The sequence below is a fragment of the Geotrypetes seraphini genome, chromosome 11 (assembly GCF_902459505.1).
Source record: "Geotrypetes seraphini chromosome 11, aGeoSer1.1, whole genome shotgun sequence".
Classification (NCBI taxonomy): Eukaryota; Metazoa; Chordata; class Amphibia; order Gymnophiona; family Dermophiidae; genus Geotrypetes; species Geotrypetes seraphini.
The window spans coordinates 20,553,748-20,574,769 of record NC_047094.1 but is presented as its reverse complement, the minus strand read 5'-3'; the positions used below and the strand labels follow the sequence as shown (position 1 = coordinate 20,574,769).

The window sequence follows — 21,022 nt, the reverse complement described above, 5'->3', positions numbered from 1 at the left end:
GTTTACTCTTTCCAGAAAGAAAAGGACTAGAAGGAACACAGGAAAAAATATTTCTTCACTCAACATGTAATTAAACTGTGGAATTCGTTGCCAGAGATTGTGGTAAAAGTAGTTAGCTTAGCAGAGTTTAAAAAAGGGTTTGGATTATTTCCTAACAGAAAAGTCAATAAGCCATTATTAAGATGGACAAGAGAAATGCATTTTACTCACGCAAGAAAATGGGCCTTAGTGTGTGGAAATGACCTGTGTAAGCAAGTGCTATACCACAGTTCAGCCAAAGGGCCCCCCGTATATTTAAAAATAAAAGCTAAAGTGTCACTACATATATAGATAGATAACAATATTTTGGTTTTCATTCTTAGATATATGATCTGTTTGGACTCTCAATGATGTTTTCGAATATGCCATACATGGATACAGATGACCCCTGATGCAGGCTGTTTACCAAAGCATGATATTGGATTGTTCGGCATAAGGCATACGGGAACAGGCTCAAAGATCATAATATATGTACTTTAGAGGAAAGGCAGGAGAGGGGAGATACGATAGAGAAATTTAAATGCCTACGTGGCATAAATATGCACAAGGCAAATCTCTTTCAAACAAAAGGAAACTCCAGAGTGAGAGGGCCTGGGATGAAGTTACGAAGTGATAGGCTCAGGAATAATCTACGGAATTTTTTTTTTTTTTTTTTTTTACAGAAAGGGTGGTAGATGCGTGGAACAGTCTCCAAGTAGAGCTGGTGGAGACAAAGACCATGTCTGAATTCAAGGAAGCATGGCGCAGGAGGAGACAGTGGACGCTGTGGATGGGCAGACAGGATGGGCCATTTGGCCTTTATCTGCCGACATGTTTCTACGTTCCTAGTTGATTTAAATTCTGCATTTGTTTTTATACCTGTCTTAAAAGATTTACTGCTGATCCTTATGGTCCTGAAAGGGTTAAAAGATTTACTGCTGATCCTTATGGTCCTGAAAGGGTTAAAAGATTTACTGCTGATCCTTATGGTCCTGAAAGGGTTAAAAGATTTACTGCTGAGACTAAGGCCCTCTTTTACTAAGGTGCACCAACTGATTAGTACGCGCTAAGTGGACGCGTTAGCATTTAGTGTGCGTTAATTTGATCAGCACGCACTAATGGGTTAGCGCACTTTAGTAAAAGAAGGGATAAGTGACCAGGATAAAAACGGTTTTATTAACTTTTAGGCCCTCTGTTACTAAGGTGTGCTAAGCGTTTTAGCACGCATTTAGTGTGCACTAAATCAACGTGTGCGCTAACTGCTAATGCGTCTGTAGGATAACATGCACGCATTAGCGTTTAGCGTATAGCGCACCTTTGTAAAAGAAGGGGTTAGTATTATAACTCATATGCGATTCTTACTGAATAGAAATTTGGTTTGTGCCCATCTTCTAGACCTGTTTTCATTAGTTTTATTGCAGGTTTTGTTGTAATTATGGGTTATCATTCACCAGATGGGTAAGCTTCCTCTTTATTTATATATTTTATGGGGGTTTTTTTTGGAGTTTATTATGCTTTTTATATACTGATTGATTGATATATTATGATGTGGTGTTTTCCTTTCCCTGGTATTCTTGATTATATCGCAATAGTCGTGGGCAAAAATTAAATATGTTTTTACCCCATTCCCCAACCTTATTTGTTTACTCTCTCCCCCCTTCCCCACTCATTTATTTTATTGCACCCTCCTCACTCCCTCTTTTCCTCCTGTTTCCAAACTTGTTTGTTCAGTCGGAATTCTGTCAGTTTGTTTCTGTTGATCCAATTTTTTTTTTTTATTTATCAAATTTTAATTTTACCATTCAAGATCCAAGATGGTCGATGGTCCATTAAGCTGAGCTACACGCCGTGAGAGCTTGCTTAAAATATTATAAAACCCTTCCAGGGGAAGCTTTTTACCTGAATTATGCCAAAGAGGAGAGGCCGCATTGAAGAGCTCCTGCGCCGTATGCAGGATGTTTCGGCAGCGTCGGTATCCCCGCTGGAGACGCCTTGGAGGGGCGAGACTGAGGCGATTTCCTTGGGCTTGGAGACAACGTTGAGCCCCGACGCAAGGGCACTTCCCCCACCTCCTCAGATTACTAGCTCCCCACGAGTGGAAGTGCTACCGGTGGACGGATCCAATTTTTTTTTTTTTTAAATAATGTTTTATTGTAAACCGTTTAAATTTTAACCCTGGTTTTATATTTGTGGTATATCAAATAAATTGAACTAAAACTTATACCACAGATTTATGAGTGAAATGCTTTGATTGTGAATGATTTCTTTTTAGTACGAGTGTGTTGCATTAACTATTACTCTTTGCATTTACTGTTCTAGTTATACTTGCCCCGATGCAGCCATTATGGCGAAACACAGCCACATTGAGTACTTTTCTATATCCTAATCTGCTTCTCTAGTATTCCTCACGCTGGATCTAGTGGAACGACAGCCTTCTTGTTTTCTCACTCCAATGTAAACTTTGAATAGGTATTGTAGTTTATAGTTTATTGGCTTACTAGTATTTTAGCCCGTTACATTAACGGGTGCTAGAATATATGTCTGTGTGTCTTTATTTCTGTCTCTCTCTCCCTCGCGCTGTCAGTCTCTCTCCCTGGCCCCCTTTGTCTGTCTGTCTTTCTGTGCCTCTCCCTGCCCCTGTGTCTTTCTTCTTTTCTTTCTATCTATCTGTCTCTCTCCCTGCCTCCTATGCAGCAGAATTTCTCTCCCACCACTTCCCTGTGCAGCAGCCACAGCAGCATTCCCTCTTCCTCCATTTCCCTCCCCCCTCACCACTTCCCTTTCTGTGTCTCTCCCTGCCCCTGTGTCTTTCTTCTTTTCTTTCTATCTATCTGTCTCTCTCCCTGCCTCCTATGCAGCAGCATTTCTCTCCCACCACTTCCCTGTGCAGCAGCAGTATTTTCCCTACCCCTCTTTCCCTTCCTGCGGTCTAGCCAGCTCCTTTAGTTCCTTACTGCCCCCCCCCCCCCCTATTCCCTTCCCGCGGTCCCGACAAACCTTCTGATTCCAGCAGCGTCTGCAGCACTCTACACACTGCTGCTTCAGGGCCTTCTACTGCCCAGCAAATCAGGGCAGTAGAAGGCCCCGAAGCAGCGTGTGCAGAGTGCTGCAGACGCTGCTTGAATCGGAAGATTTCAGGACCCGCAGCCCAACACTGGACCCGAAGCAAGCTCTGGGGGTTTTTGGGCTTTTTACGCGGGCCCAGCCGGAGCAGGAGGAGAAGCCTGAGAGGCAGGAATTAAAGTCTGTTCCGGCCCCCGCTGACGTCACCCTGGCCACATCCTTCAGACGGCAAGAGCTGCAGTGGCCGACAGGCTCCGCGCCGCATGCGCACTCCTACCTGCGTGTCCCTACAGTGCACGGAAAACGGGAGCACGCAGGTGGGAGTGCGCATGCACGCTTAGGGCTTTATTATATTAGATATCCCGCTTTTATGCAAAGCGGGCCACAACTGATCCACACACAATTAAAACAACTTTGCATACGGTACAAACAGATCAGACAATCAGAACCTATCAGCGACCAGCGCTTGTGATTATCATAAGAACTTAATTTCCATATTTCATCTTACAAAATAGAAACTTCTTAAATATTTTTTTTAAAAAATTAAACAAATTTCCCTGCTCACATGTGTGTTTAGGGATCTCATTCCATGTCTGTGGCCCTATACAGGAAAACATGCTTGCCCTAGATACTTTCAACCTCAATTTTTTAACTGGGGGGGATAAACAGGTCAGCATGCTCCACAGAACGCAGTTTTCGGGAGCGGAACATATGACAGAATACTATCCACTAGGTACTTTGGCACTAACTCATGTACACATAAGTATACCATTACCAACAGTTTGAAATGCATCCAGTATTACAATTTCAACCAGTACAATTTAGGGCCTGTTTTACAAAGCCACGCTAGCGGCTGCTGCAAGGCAACAGACCCGAAGCCCTTTAAATCTCTTAATGTAGTATTCTGACACATATAATGTAGTATTCTGAAAGATGTTCACGCCTTCCCAGTTTATTTTATTTTTTAAATATGTTTATGAAAGGAGCATTGCACAGAAGAAATGTACCAACACCCAAGCATAAATCAACAAAAGGCAGTAACCAATAACAATAAACAGTACAACTTGTCACAACCGAGTTCTATGCAACCCTCAGAGTAGGTTGTATTTTTAAATCTGCATTCTACATAACAAGACAATGATGTCAGTAGAACGTACAGAATAGTGAATAAAATGCAGGCTTTTTAAAATACAGGAATAAAAGAAGCTCTTTTGGAGGTGGTAAGTGCATCCACAGTGTCGCTGCTCTTAACCCTAACATTTATCACACAAGCTTTGCCTTTACCACATAATAATACTCTCCCACTCTAGTAAAAGGCTACCAAAACTGAATATTCCATCCTGAAATGCAATCCAACAGTCTTTGCACACAGCTCAAATGATTTACCCTTGATTGTTTTCACTGAGAACAGCTACTGCCATAGAAACAAGCAAGTAAGAACTCTGATCGGCCATTTTTTTTTTCCAGGAATTGTGATGGACAGCAGTGCATTATGGGTGACTGCAATATTGGAAGATTGGATCCCTAAATTATACTAACTAAAAATTGACATTTTACATCAAGTGCAGTAGCTGGATGTACCTCTAGTTGCCCAAAGCGTCGCATATTCTCTTGCTTCTGAAGGACACTTCGCATTCTTTCAAAAAAATCCCCATCTCCTTTGTCTTCCCTGTAGGATGACAGCAGCATTAAATTTTCATGTATAATTTGAAAAAAAAATATTTAAATGACAAATTGTTAATGATTGGATTGCTGATAAATTTACAGCTACCTGTCCGATGGTACCCCTTGAATAAAGAATTGTAAAATCTGTTCATGTTTCTATCTGCTTCACCTTTTACAACAAATAACATACATAAAAATGTTTATATACTGCAGCTGCCATTGTGCTTCTTGAAGGTTTCCTGGTCTCACTGCGTCTTGAACATGTTCTCGTTGTGTCTCCGGGTCTCGCTGCATCTTAAAGATGTTCTCCCCGGGTTTCCACAGCTGGCATTGTGCTTGTTGCAGGTTTCAAGACGCAGCGAGACCCGGAAACCTGCAACAAGCCCAATGCCAGCTGTGGAAACTCTGTGAGAACATCTAACCCAGCTCCACGGGGAGAAGAACATCTTTAAACCTACCAGAGACTTTTTCATTCTATGGACTTTCCTGCCAAAATTCATACTTCTGACCAACTGACTTTCCTGCCAAAATTCAAATTGGTGAGCCCACTATTCCCAAAGTCATACTGCAGACTTCAGAGCATACCCTGAAGAAAGCTACAGCACGATGGCTGAAACGTCGGTTTCTACCTGACAAAGATGCAGCGAGACCCGGAAATCTGCAACAAGTGTTTATACTTAAGAGAGGAGAAGAATTTGGAAAAATTTAAGAGCCAACTTAAGAGCTTTCTTTTTAAAGATGCGTTCAATACTTAATTGAAATGTTAATTTGCTCTTTCGTTAATTGCTCTTTTGTCTACTTTTATTTTACCTATTTATTTGTCCTTCGATTCCTGTTGTGTTTTACCTTTAATTGTTGATTCTTTCCTATCTAAGATTGTATTTCTATCCCATCTGTCCTATTGTATTCTTGTCTTATCTTAATTAGTTTGTTTTGTGACTTATCCCCTTGTTAATTATATGGTCTATTTTATGTATATTTTAGACAATTTATTTTACCAATTTGTACATCGCTTAGAATTTGGAATAGGCAATTAATCAAATAATAAATAAACTTGAAACTTATGTTTATTTCAAATGCACTATTAATAAATGTGTGATATGTTTACCACTAAAAGGATACATATTTGATATTGGTAGACCAGTCTTATACAAATTTTTGACATTTTAGGTCTTAGTCTTCCTTCCCCCATGTGCCAGATTAATCTCTAGCTGATGGTCAGAAATTTACAATGGTAGCTTTGCTTGCTGTGCTGCAAATGCTTCTATATTATATATATATATATTTTTTTTTTTTATTAGATTTTCAAACCACAATTGTGCAACAAGTAATTCAATACATAAAATATCACAAGACAAGCACAATAAACTTTCAGACATTAATATACAATTAAGATGCACATCTCAAACATGAGCAATGCTGGCAGAGGTGACTAAGATGGCGGCGATGTAGAGGAGCTGCGAGAGACGCTGTTAACAAGCTCCTAGTCTGCATCTTCATTAATACCTTATATCGATGCCTTCTAAGAGGAAAGGGGTGCTTAGGGTCTCTGCCTCGTCGGCCCTGATGTCCACCCCGACTCAGCAGACGATGGACCGTTTCTTCGCGCCTTCTCCGGCGCTCATACAGGCTGGAGTGGAGAGCTCGGCGTTGGGCGGTGACGGGAGGGAGTCATTGGCCCTTTCGGGCACTGAGACATCGCCATCTCCTTCGGCTCCCATGACGCTTCTGTGCCCTGCAATAGCCGAAACGCTGTGGCGAGAGACACACGCTTCCGGAAGTGAAAGCGTGGGGTCTCCCGGCGAGGGCACAGCGTTGTCGGCGGAACGGCAGATGGAAATAACAGCAGAGAGAGGGGATCTTTCCCTCTCCCAGACGGAGGTTTCCATGAATAGCATCTGGCAATTGCTGCAGAGGATGGAAGGAAAAATTGAAAAAATCAACTGAAGAGGTAACAAAACTAAATGAAAAACTGGAATCATTGACTGGGTCAGTTGAATCTATGAAGTTAGAGTATACAGGCCAAGCCAAGCAAATGCAGGTGGATATACAACATTTGCAACAATTTAAATTGGCTTCAATTAAAGATAGCTCTATTATTCACAAGAAATTAGAACAATTTGAAAATTTTAATAGGCGTTTGAACCTCCGTTTTCTAAATTTTCCTCAAACTGCAGGCGTGCTACCTATTGACTTGCTGAAAAGATACTTCATTGAGAATTTGGAAATTTCTTCAAACTGTATTCCTCCAATTAATAAAATTTATTACTTACCAAATAAAAAGATGCCTAATGGAAATGGAAAGGTAAATGGAATCGAGATTGGGAAAGTAAGAGAAGGAGAGACAAATGTGATAGATTTTGCAAATGTGACGGCTTTATTGGAACAAACGATAACATCTGAAATGGACAGAGCAACGCTACTAGAATCATTTGTTTTTGAACAGGATGTGAATATGATTATGAAATTGTTTTTTAAAAATTCCCAAAAATTATTTGGGGAACAGAAAATATGGATATATCCTGATGTAGCTAAGACTACACAAGAACGGAGGAAAGAATTTCTTTCAATGCGACAACAGACTATAAATATTGGAGCAACATTTTTATTGGTATATCCCTGCAAATGCATGGTTAGGTACTTAGGTGTTAAATATGTTTTTTTCTCTCCTAACCATCTGAAGTAATTTCTAGATGTTAAGCAGATCATCAAGGATTAAGGGATAATAATAGTAATGGGCGCATGATACATTATGGCTTTCTTCTTTGCAGTATTCCTCTAAATTTCTCTCTAATTTATGTTATGGTCACCCCCTGTTATTGTGGTCTAAGAAGGGGTTTATCATTATGATGATTGTTGTAAAAGTAATATTGTGCTTAAATTTTCTTTTCTTCCCTGTATTTTATGTAACAAGAATTAATTCTTGTAAAATAAGATTGTATAATTATAAATAAAAAATAAAAAAATATATACAATTAAATTTTCCCCCATTCTCCCACCCAATACTCAAAAAAAATAAAATCCACAAGTTCCAATGCAACTCCCTGCCCCTCCCCCAACTCATCCTGGATGTGTATGTTTACAAGTCTATAAAATAAAAGGAATTATTCTTCCTTACAAAATTTAGCCAATGGCTCCCAAACATCCATAAACTTTCTGTAACTCCCTTGCTGTATGGCCATGAAACGTTCCATTTTAAAAATGGAACACAGAGATTCCCACCAAAAATAGTAACTTAATCGATCCCAATTCTTCCAGTTCCTTAAAATGAACTGTATAGCAACCCCTGTCATTATAAACAGAAGTTTGTTATTTCGATTAGATATTTGGCTTTTAGCTCTCACCAAGGTACCAAATAAAATGAAGCCGTTAATGTCCTTGTCATGTTGGTTTTACAGTGGTTGATAAGGCATTTGCAATTCTACATGTACAAAAACAAAATAAATCCCGATTAAAAAAAATTTTGCTACTTCAAAGAAACAAAATGACAGTCTTCCTTTGAAATCTTGACAATGCCTCCGTGGAGCTTGCTGCACTTCTCAGAAATGTTATAACATGCTTAATTAGAAAACCCATTTTGAAACCACTTTTTCTGAATAGTCAATATCTCTCCCTATTGAGTCACAGCAACTAGGTTGTAGCACCTTTATTTCTATCTACTTTTTTGAACAATAATTTTTTAAGCTTAATCATAACTATTGAATCGATCACCAGGCAGCATCTACCAAATGCATCTAAAACTGAACTACTCTATATCCCAGATAGACTTTCTGATTTTTCAGTACACCAGTGTTTCGTCAGTCTTGATTCGACTTCTCCTCTCCCTTTTTGGTTAAAAATCTCACATGTCCTTCACAAATCCCTCTTTGTATATGAGGGGCCACTGAAAAGTTCTCAGCCCCAACCAATAATGATATGGGGCCATGAAACTTACAAGTTATTCTTCATTTTTCTTGATACTTTTTGTTTCAATAATATGAAATGAAACAAAAAAAAGTGTCACGAAAAATGTGGAATAACTTGTAAGTTTCATGGCTCCACGTCATTCTCTTCTTGGGTTGGGCTGAGAACTTTTCAGTGGCCCCTCCTATTGCAATGTCATAATGCCTCATTCCACCAATGCCTAAGAGCCAACCTCCTCAGTGATGTCACAATGGTTTGATTGTCCTACACTTGTGCCCATTTACTAGATGCATTTGTCTCATTGAAACGAAAAGTGTCAAGAAAAGTGTGGAATAACTTGTATGTTTCATGGCTCCACGTCATTCTCTTCTTGGTTGGGCTGCGAACTTTTCTGCGGCCCCTCATAATTCAGCTCCATGTTCCCATTTAGTATCAGAAAAATCCATTTATACTTGTTCTTTGTCTCCTCCTCACTTTCTGTCATACCTTGGTTACTGTTAATCAATGCTGACTGGTCTTTCTCAAAACTCCTACCCTCTTCAGGTATTTAAGAAATTGTTAAATACCTCCCTATTTGTGAGATTCTTCCTTTCTTGATCGTCTAAATGCAGATAGCTAACGGAGTCGAAGATAAGATGATGGCTCTCCTTGAGGTTTTTATTTGATATTAATTGATAGGTAATGTTTGTTACTTTTATGTATGTACTAGTATTTAAGCCCGTTACATTAACGGGTGCTAGAATAGATGTATCTGTCTGTCTGTCTCTCCTTGGCCGCTGTCTGTCTTTCTCTATTTCTGTCTCTCTCCTTGGCCGCTATCTGTCTGTCTTTCTTTATTTTTTCTCTCTCCTTGGCCGCTGTCTGTCTGTCTTTTTTTCTGTCTCTCTCTCTCTCCTTGGCCGCTGTCTGTCTGTCTTTTTTTCTGTCTCTCTCTCTCTCCTTGGCCGCTGTCTGTCTGTCTTTTTTTCTGTCTCTCTCTCTCTCTCTCTCCTTGGCTGCTGTCTGTCTGTTTCTGGTGCCCCTTCTCCCACCTACCTGTCTTTCTGTGTGTGTGTGTGTGTGTCTTTATTTCTGTCTGTCTGTCTATCTCCGTGCCATCTGCCTGTCTTTTTTATCATGGCCCTTCTCCCACGTACCTTTTTTTGTTTGTTTGTTTAGAGTGCAAAGGGCGACTGGCGCACAGAAACCGCCGCTGGCTCAGCTGTAGGAAGTGTAATAGGAAAGCGCTGAAAACCGCCACCCGTGCACGCGCTGATAACCGCCACCCGCATGCACCGCTACTACCGTGTCTCTGCCTACTCTGCCACGGAGCTACGAATCACGGAGGTAGGAGTGCGCATGCGCGCTTAGGGTTTTATTATTAGTGATTACTTGTTACCCACTTAGTTGATAGGCGGGATAGAAAATTTTAAAATACATAAATAAATAAATATTTACAAAATCCTGCTGGCCCACTTCTCATCAATGCCTTACTTCATCCTCTCTACTGGTTTCCTGTCAGGCAACAAAGCAAATGTTGCACACCTGTAGCAGGTGTTCTCCGTGGACAGCAGGATACAACAGCCACACACGTGGGTGACGTCACAGCTGACGTTGCCTAGCAGCCCTTGTCAAAGAGCTCAGAATGAACTCTAAAGTTATGAGCTCATCCATCAATGCCTTACTTCATCCTCTCTACTGGTTTCCTGTCGGGCAACAACGTCGCTTCAAATTTTTCTCTCTTACCTTCAAATGTATTCACGGTCTAGCTTCCTCTTAATCCTAGCATCATGCTACGACTCTTGAAACTCACTCCATTCATTATGCTCACTAAGCCATGTTCAATGCCTTGTTTCTTGTTAGTCCACTCCGTGAATCGCGCTCGCTATACCACATTCCAGAGAGTCCGCCTCCATACGGCACTCTCCTTACTGTATCATGCTTCAATCAGCTACTTCCCATTTTATAGGCTCTCCTTCGTCTTCCGCCATTCCTTTAGCACCACCTACCTGTTGATATTGAAATTGCTCCTGTTTTACTCCTTCCACATTAAAGTAAAAGAAAAGTCTTCTTTTCATCTCTCTTTCAGTGAGATTAGCACAACTCCTTTGTCTATGTTTGTTTTTAATAGGGATAGGTTGGTCGCTCTGTGAGGTGTCCAGCACAAAGGCACCATAAAAATACAGAAACGGTAATGCCATGGACACCGTGCAATATGATATGTAGGTTCTATAAGGGTAAGGGTGATGGATGAGATGCTGAACACTTGGGGCTCTTTTTACGAAGGCGCGCTAAGCGTTTTAGGGCACGCACCGGATTAGCGCGCGCTAGCCGAAAATCTACCGCCTGCTCAAAGGAGGCGGTAACGGCTAGCACGCCTGGCAATTTAGCACGCACTATTCCATGCGTTAAGGCCCTAATGCGCCTTCGTTAAAGGAGCCCTTAATCTATTTCCTTAATTTGTTCATTTTTTTAGCCCGTCTTCTCAAAAGAGCCCAGAATGGGTTAAAAGGTAACATACATAATTACATTACATTACAGATTTCTATTCCGCCATTACCTTTCGGTTCAAAGCGGATTACAAAAGAGTTATGGAAGAAGGGTTACAATGTTAGATCAGAGAAGGTTTCCAAGAGAGGGAAAAGTAGGATCTGGGGTTAGGGAGGGGATGGTAAGAGGGGGGTTAAGCTTTATCATGGTATTAAGCTTTATTAATATAAGTTTTATTAATATAAGTTGGCATTAAGAAAGTTTTAGTAAAGACTTCAATAGTGATAAGCGACAAGATAGTTTGAGAAATAGTGATGATAGAGAGTTCAGACTTCATACAGTGGTAAGACAATTCCCATACACCCCACCTTGGTGGATAGTATACCACTCCTTCTCATAATGGTCCTTTTAATAAAACTGCTGTAAGTGCTAGTTTACACTTGACGCATGCTAAAAAGGCTTTTCCTGGGATTGGTGCTGGCGTCCCTTCAGTAAATTTGCCAAGTTGCGTGCTAAAAAATATTTTTTATTTTCTGGGAAGAGGCGTATTTGAAATCAGAGAGAAGGCATGACTTCCAAAAATACTAGGACTAGGGGGCATGTGATGAAACTACTAAGCAGTAAATTTAAAACAAACCGGAGGAAATATTTCTTCACACAATGTGTAATTAAACTCTGGAATTCGTTGCCGGAGAATGTGGTGAAATCAGTTAGCTTGGCGGGGTTTAAAAAAGGCCTGGATAATTTCCTAAAAGAGAAGTCTATAGACTATTATTGAGATGGCTTGGGGAAATCCACTGCTTATTCCTAGGACAAGCAACATAAAATCTGTTTTACTACTTGGGATCCAGCTAGGTACTTTTGGACCTGGGTTGGCCACTGCTGGAAATAGGATACTGGACTTCATGGACCTTTGGTCTGTCCCAGTGTGGCAGCTCTTATGCTCTTATGTGAGCCAAGTATAGGACAATCAAGCCATTGTGACATCACTGATGAGGTTGGTTCTTAGGCAGTGGTGGAATGAGGCATTATGACATCACAATCTCAGCTCTGGAATGTGCTACTCTTTGGGTTTTCTGCCAGGTACTTGGGACCTGGGTTGGCCACTGTTGGAAACAGGACACTGGACTTGATGGACCTTTGGTCTGTCCCAATATGGCAATTCTTATGTTATGTTCTTAACCGATTAGCACGGGGTTAGCATGGGTTCCTATACTACCCACAAAATAGGTGGCGGCAGGGACTCAGGTGGTACATTTTTTTAAATAGCTGCACGCTAATGACAAAATTTGCACTTTAAGAAAATATCGAAAGCGCAACTATTTGTCAATGCCTTCCTGTGCTAATGCCTTCCTGTGCTAATGCTCTTCTCTTCTCTGCCTTCCTGTCCTGTAAATGATTTTATGGGATTTTCTGTTTCCATCTTGAAGGATGAATTTAAAAGAAGATTTTCATAATGATACCATTAATGTCTTTTTGTGTTTGTCTTTCTTAAATATGGATGCTTGTAATTTTGTATACCACATAGGTTTTATGCGGTATATAAACTTTTAAATAAATAAATAAATAAATTCAGAAAATGTGAAAATCAGCCATTTTCTGGCCATGGCATAGTGGCTTTAGCGCGCAGGAAAGACCTGCGTAAGGGCAGGCTAAGGGCACTTTTGCCGTGGCTTTAGTAAAAAAGCACCCACAGAAAGTGAACAAAAATGGTACAGATGATATACAGCACAATTATCTGCAAGTAAGTCTCAGAAAGCCATAAAAGACAGAGTCATTCTGTTTTACTTTCACAGCTCTTACAAAATAGGCCCGGTCATAAGCGGCGTTATGGGGTACTTCCAATACCAACGTGGATCTCAATTTTGCTAAATTTCAGAAGGATGCCGAAATCTTGCATAAAAAATAAATTCCAGCAGTGCACAAAAGAATATCTTCCAAGTCAGCAATCTAAATAAGCAAGAAAGAACATAAGATTTGCCGCTGCTGGGTCAGACCAGTGGTCCATCGTGCCCAGCCAATCTGCTCACGCGGGCAGCCCTTAGGTCAAAGACCAGTGCCCTAACTGAGACTAGCCTTACCTGTGTAAGTTCTGGTTTAGCAGGAACTTGTCTAACTTTGTCTTGAATCCCTGGAGGGTGTTTTCCCCTGTAACAGCCTCCGGAAGAGCGTTCAAGTTTTCTACCCCCTTCTTATCTCTAATAATGTAACTTTACCCCGCTCCTCCCTTTCAATCATCACTTTCAAGTCTGTCTTGTCGATGTCTTCAATGTTCACCTCCCTTTCTATCCTTAGTCATAATTTTTAAGTACTATTTTTATCTCTATTTTAGTATTTTATTGTAAACCGGCTAGATACTCGTTGATGGTTGGTATATTAAAAATCAATAAACTTGAAACTTAAACTTGAAATTTGAACTTACGTTTGTACAGAATCTGTCCCCTTTTAACTTTAGTGAGCGCCCTCTCGTTCTCTTCACCTTGGAAGAGGGTGAACAACCTGTCTTTCTCTACTAAGTCAATTCCCTTCAACATCTTGAATGTTTTGATCATGTCCCCTCTCAATCTCCTCTATTCAAGGGAGAAGAGGCCTAATATTTAGCCTTTTGTGTGGCTCAGGAACATTGAAAGATTAAGGGTAAAGTGAAAAGACAGGTGCAGACGGAATATAAATTAATGAACTACAAACTAACGCAGGCTTTTACAAAGCTGGTTTTACCTGTGGCCGGCGAGGTAAATGCTCCGACGCTCATAGAACCCCTATCTGTTTGTCCTATGCCCAGATAACCTCAGAGTCCATTCTGACTCTGCCCTCCGACTGTCCCAGCGATAATCAGAGCGTGCTGTGCTGGTCAGAACTACTATTCAGCAGTCCTGTTTGGTTAAGTGTCACTGAATATTAATATTTGAGCCAGCCCGCAAGATTCAACCAGATCTGGAGGCTCTCCTGCCATGTTAAATCATTTAAAAAAAAAAAAAAAAATCTTTATTGATTTTCAAACTCCGACAGTGCAATACAATTAATTGAACATAAACGCAGTATTAACTACACAAGTAATACATAAAAACAATCATTTTTCCCCCCATCCTTCTCCCAATTATTAATACAATAAGACATATGATGTGATTACAATATATAATTAAGTAATTTTAATCCTCAAAATACATTTCCCTCCCCCCACCCCAACCCATCCGAAAAGAAGAGATACATGACCCTTATTGCGAGGTAACAGATGTAGTCAACGGGCTCCATACTTTATTAAATGAACTACTAAACCCCATACATTCTGCATTCATTCACTCATATTTATATGTGGTACGCACATTTGGCCACCAAATGTGTAATTTATTCTGCCGTGGCTCTCCAGTTGCGTGTGACCATTTGGATAGCTTATTTCCCGTCATGATCAAGAAAAGACGGCTTTTATATTTATCCAAAGTAAGCTTAACGTGTAGTAACGTACCACAAATTATGGCTTTTGATTGATTTGCAGCCCTATTGCTCTTTGAAGGACCCAACAGCTTCGTTCTGCTCATTTGGGCTCCAGCTGGAATTGGCTTCATGGTCTTCCCGATCCGTTTCTGAATACAGTTCAGACTCCTTTTATTGACCTACAAATGCACTCACTCAGCCACCCCTCACTATCTCTCTTCACATCGCCCCCTATGTTCCCCCCTCCCCGGTCCACCACCTCTGCCAACTCCAGACTCTGTCCCTTCTATCTTGCTACATCATATCCCTGGAACAAAATGCCCGAACCCATACGGCGGGCTCCATCTCTAGCAGTGTTCAAGTCCAAATTGAAAGGTCAGCTCTTCGAGACTGCTTTCAACTCTTAATTCCTCTCACCTTAGGTTCTGCATCCCCAACCCTATATGTCATGTCTGTCTAAGTCAGATTGTAAGCTCTTCCAAGCAGGGACCATCTATTGTGAATGTTTACTGCTTGGAAACCGCTTAGAAATTAGACAGTATACAAATTAAAAAAATATATATATATATTAAATGTACAATGCTGCGTACATCATTTAGCATTATATAAGTGATAAATTGTAGTAATACTAGTAGGATCCAGTGGCATAAGCTGTCACTTGTTACTACCTGGGGATTTTTCTCCTATTTTGTAATCCCTCTGGGCTTGCTTGGCCCTATCACTGGTCAGAAGATATGTCACTGTTGCACGGTGGCTAGGGCTCTCTTACCCCCTCCCCAGGGGCTATGATATTGCCTTGCAATACCCCTGACCCTGTCTGACCTGGGAAGTGGAAGATCTGACCTGGGAACTGAACCCAGGTCTTCACATGCTCTAAAAAGGCTGACTTAAGAGCGAAGTTCATTACTATCGTGTATATACAAAAATGAACCTCTTTGGAGACACTCCACTACTCCTGAGCCACAAGGCTGGTCTCTTATTTATACGAGTATAAGGTCGGTGTAGCTCTTTGATCCTGCTGAAATGATGTTTTAACATGGGGCCTCTTGAGGCATGAATTAGGCCACTTGGAGCATTTCAGGACCAGAGTCCGTTGCAAGCTATAAACTAACTAAACAATCGCAAATGCTTAAGGAAGTTAAAGACCTACTTCTTTGCTCCCTGGCTACCATTTTTCCTTATTCTTAAAGTAATATATAGAAAAAAAAAACCCCAAAGGAAATAAGGTAATACCTTTTTTTAAAATTGGACTAACTCAATGCATTTTACGACAAGCTTTTGAAGGTACCCCTTCATCTTCAGATCAGAAATAAGCAAATGTTGGCAAATATCAGAATAAATAAGGAAAACATGAAAACGTTTCAGTGATAATTTGAAAGGAAGAGGGAGGGGTGGGTGGGTAAGCAACAGGACATAAAGAAAGAAGACACAACCAGAACGGAGAGATGATTTAAACAGACAGACAGGTTTATTCTTATTTTGTCTTGTTTTCTGGCTACTTAATTGCTCATTACAGACTCAGCAATGGAGGAAGCAAGGTGTAAGAAGATCATATACTGTAGTTGGTTGGGGGAAAGAGGTCAATTCATCACCAGCGCAGGGAGGGAAGAGGGGACACTGCTCCCCATAGACGTATGCCTTTGGCAGCTCCTTAATTAACCAGAATGTGATTAAGTGTTCCCCCCAAACACCTAATTAGTATCAAAGTACTCAAGAACTCAAAATGGGAAAAATCTGGGCCTTAATATTTTATTTTTGAAATAATATATTTCCTAATTAGGAGCAGATGAGACAGTCTTGTATTTTACTACAGACAATGGGTGTTTAGTTTGTACCACAAAGCAGTTTTGCATTATAAGAGCTATTTTTAAGTCTGGTGAAAGAATTACGTTTCCCTACATAAATATGTATTAGTGAATCAGTTCCGCGTCGAACAAAAACAAGCACATTCTGCTTAAAAGAGATTGAATAAGCAACAAAATAATTGCTCATGTACGTACCACTGACCCTGGAGAGCAGGACCTGATGTCCTCTCTTTGTGTCAAGTCTGGGTTTTCTACCTGGTAACTCAGTGTATATGTTTTACGGAAAAAAAAAATAATACACAATGGATTGTACTTCTGAGAAATCTGGAATAAAAAAAACAGCAGTAGTTTTCCCTGCTTGGTTTTTTTGTGTTTTTTTTTGTGTCACGAACAAAAGGCATTTATCTCACATCTGCTAATTTTCTTTCTGTTTGGTGTCTTTCCAGTCTAGACCAGGGTTTCTCAACCCTTTCAAGCCAAGTACCCCTTAAGCCTAACAAATACCAACCGAGTACCCCTGGCCAAACTCTGCCCCCGACTCTGTCCCCATAATAATAATACTAATTTTAATGCAATTTCTTCCATCTGTTTTTCATATACACACAATATAATCTTATGAATGCATAATGGTAACCACAAAATTTAAAAAACACAAAGCACACTGTACGCAGAGAAAATGTTAATTATCATTTATATTCGGGGGGTTTTCAAAGATGTCAAGGCAGATGACTTTAAAATATGCAATGTCACCTCAGTAACAACTATAGAAAAATAGACAAATATACTGCAAAATATAGACAGCAGATATAAATTCTCAAAACTGACATGTTTTGATCACTAAATTGAAAATAAAATCATTTTTCCTACCTTTGTTGTCTAGTGATTTCATGAGTCTCTGATTGCACTTCTTTCTGACTGTGCATCCAATCTTTATTTCTGCCTCCTGCATGCTTCCTCTCCTCCAGACCTCAATCCATTCCCCAACCAACATCTCTCTCTGTCCCTCCACGAGTCCATCTTTTCTTCCTCTCTCATCCCCCAGATCATTTTTCACCATGGCCCACCAGCCCCATGCCCATTTCTCCTTCTATCACCCCTCTCCAACACCATGCCACATCTCTTCCTCCATCACTATGTCCAATAGTCCTCCCCCTTGCATCCCCTTCAATCTATCCCTCTGTTCCCTGTCCACCACCATATCCAACATTTCTCCCTCTCATCCTTCTATTCCCCAAGCATCTTTACCTTACTCCTCTCTATGCCCAATTTTCCTCTTCCTTTTTCCCCATGTGCACCATCTCTTTCCCTCTCACTCACACACTCAGGCCCAATAATTGTCCCTTTCTATTCCCTCCCTCCCACCTATGTCCCAAGTTAGTGCCCCCTTCTTCCCTCCCTCCTTCCTGTGTCCCGAGTTCGTACCCCTCCCCCTTACTGCCTTCCAGCCTTTGTCCTTCCTCCCTCCCTCCCTGCCATGCCGAAGCCTGCCTGCCTCCCTCCATCCCTCCCTGCTGCGCCAAAGCCTGCCTGCCACGCCGAAGCCTACCTACCCACTGCCGATTCCTCCTCCCCCCAGTCCGCTGTTGCTGCTTGCTGCAACTCCAGGAAGGGAAGGGCCAGGTGCGTGCAGCGATTGCACCCCGCCGGCCCACAAGTCTTCTCCCGATGTCAATTCTGATGTCAGAGAGAAGGTCCAGGCCAGCCAAGCGTGCAACTGGCCCTTCCCTTCCTGGAGTTGCGGCAGCGAGCGGCAGGGGGCAGTCAGCAACAAGCAGCGGCGGGAGCGGTCAGCCCGCGTACACCCAACAGGCAGTCCACATACCCCCTAGGGTACGCATACCGCAGGTTGAGAAACCCTGGTCTAGACCATGCAAAGGACAATGCCACATGCTACTTAGCAGATCAACACATCTTCTAAGGGAGAGTTTCCAGAATGCAACCTTGTTTCCAGTATTCTATCTGTTGCTACTCCCTACTATTGCTAAATTTAGGGTTACCGGATTGTACTTTAGGGCTTTGGCATGGGTCAAAATGCATCAGACAGAATATGTACCTGAAGGTATATCCTTGGGCATTGTTCTATTCCACTAGATACACGTTTGTAGAATACCTTTTCCACATTTTATCATTTTGTGGTTGCAGTTGATCAAACTATGCCCTTTGCAACAAAGTCAGACTCTGGCTGTCAAGTTACATTTCATCAGCCAATTCTTCTAGACTTTCCAATGTTACACTGAAAAAAAGTCCCGTTGGTTGTGAGTTTTTCAACATTGTGATGATGACCTTGTAAATCTCTAATTGTCTCTTTTTTTTTTTATATAATTCTTTATTCATTTTCATATTTTACATGAAGTGTACAAAATATTGAGTTACAACTAATGAATACACAATATCACTTTTATATCTATTACATAATATTCTGAACAAATTTTTTTTATCCCCTCTCCCACCCTTCAAGTACTTTCCAATCACCTTATACATATTGTATACCATATTATAACATGTTATGTAAAATTATTTTCACTACCCCCCCTCCATGTGTGCCATAAAGAAGACAAGAAAAAGAAGAAAAGAAGAAGATAAATCCTATTATTCATTCAGTACAATACTTTGTCAATGGCCCCCATATTTTTATAAATTTAGGATATGTCCCTCTTTGTATTGCTATTACTCTTTCCATTTTGAATATATGACAAATTGTATTCCACCAAAATGTATAATTAAGGTTACTATGATTCTTCCAGTTATTGGTTATATGCTGAATGGCAACCCCTGTCATGACTAGTAAAAGCTTGTTATTTTCTGGTGAAATTTGACTTTTTTTTCTCATCATCATTCCAAATAACACTGTATCATATGATATTGCTACATGATTTTCCATCAATTTATTAATTTGTGGCCAAATTGCATTCCAAAAACTTTTAATGTAGGGACAATGATACAGTAAATGATCCAATGTCCCAGGTTCCAGATCTAATTGTCTCTTTGACACTGCATACAAATCAGTCTCAGGAGGATCAGTTTCAATCAATCAAAGATAGTTCACTCTTTTTGCCAGCTTCTGTTATTTATGACTTAATGTCACCATTACACTATGACCAAATATACTTCAAGGAAGTAAACTTGTAGACTACAACAATATAGCTTTGAAACCACAGATTTTGGACCCTGGCCCAATTCCAGTACCTAGAGGCCCTTTTACTAAACTGCATTAAGGAGCTCGTGTGGGTTTTACTGGGTTGGATTTTAATGCAAACCGCCCAGAGGTGAAAGAATTAACAATAAACCATTAGCTTATTTGAATATGGATGAATATGCTGAGTCAGGAGAGGGAAAGATTACCCAAATTAAACTCAACACATAAAGAGTTGAGTAAGATGAATGAGGCCATTACCTGCCTAAAGGGTCCACCTTTTCATATCATATAAATTCATCAAACACAATATTGTATTTATAATACATAATTTTTTAATAAATAAATTTGTGGACAGACAAATGAAAAATAGAAAATATTAAGACCCGATATTCAGCTGGTGGCAGGTAGCGTTTTTTTCTGTCTGCCACTGGCGTTAAAGCCCATATATTTCATGCCTGGCCATGGACCAAGCTAAAAAGAGCTGTAAAACGACAACCAATCTTTATGAGGTGGTGCTCAACCAACCAACATCCTAAATCCTGAGCATTATTTTGTCACTGTAGCTGAAAAGGGTGTTATCTTATTTTGCGAAGTGCCAATTTGCAGAAATGAAATTCTCTGTTTTGACATTATTTCAGATCGTTGAGTGAACCATATCCACGTCTTTCTCTTCTTGGGTAGGCTGAGAACTTTTCAGCACTCCCTTTCAGTCTCCGGTAACCAGAGCGGAGATTGTGATATCATAATGCCTCACTTCACCAATAAGAGCCAACCTCATCAGTGACGTCACAATGGCTTGACTGTCCTATACTTGACTCACTTTTATTACATATGAGGGGGTGCTGGAAAGTTCTCAGCCCAACCAACCAATGTCCTAAATTCTTAGCATTATTTTGTCACTGTAGCTTAAAAGAGTAGTTGATGACGGCAGATCTGCATGGTCCATCCAGTTCCCCCAACATATGCATACTTAGGGCTCCTTTTACAATGCCGCAATAGAGGTTTCTATGACAGGCTTATGCTCATAGGAATTCTACGACAATCGGAGCATTTACCTCACCGGCCCATGGTAGAAACCTCTGCCGCAGCTTTGTAAAAGCCAACATTAGTCTTTGAGCTGATCTTGCCCTTTTTAGGGCACAAACCATAAAAGTTTGCTACTGGCTTAATTTTCAATGATTGGAATTGTCATTGACGCTCACTCAGCCCAACCAGATCTATTTATCCATAATTGGGACAAAGACTGTAGAAGTCTGCCTGGACCTAGCCTTACTTCCCGACTACTAGGTGTTCCGTTTAAGCGCAGCTAAGTTGTTTTGATTTTATTCTCTTTCTACTTAGAGGAGTCTTTTGTGCGTATCCCATTTGGAGGTGATTCATAGTCAAGAGCTGGGTTTTTTTGAATGAGGTTCTTCCTCTGTCTCCGGAAGAGACATTGGCGTGTAAGCAATCTGTAGTGCATGTTGTCTAGGCATGGGAGACCTCGATGGCGAGGCACGCCTGGGAGAAGACATGATCTGCAGCAATGGAG

General features: G+C 40.7%; 1 protein-coding gene across 6 annotated transcripts in view; it reads right to left on the bottom strand.

The window, feature by feature from the left end:
- BAIAP3 (BAI1 associated protein 3) overlaps positions 1 to 21,022 on the bottom strand; it is a 325,750-nt gene that overhangs the window by 129,002 nt on the left and 175,726 nt on the right. For 5 of the 6 annotated variants that reach the window (XM_033963395.1, XM_033963398.1, XM_033963399.1 and 2 more), the window contains one exon: positions 4,663 to 4,750. The exons of the other annotated variant lie outside the window; for it this stretch is intronic. In XM_033963395.1, coding sequence (XP_033819286.1) covers positions 4,663 to 4,750 — 88 coding nt within the window. The remainder of the gene's footprint in view (positions 1 to 4,662; positions 4,751 to 21,022) is intronic. 6 annotated transcript variants of the gene reach the window in all.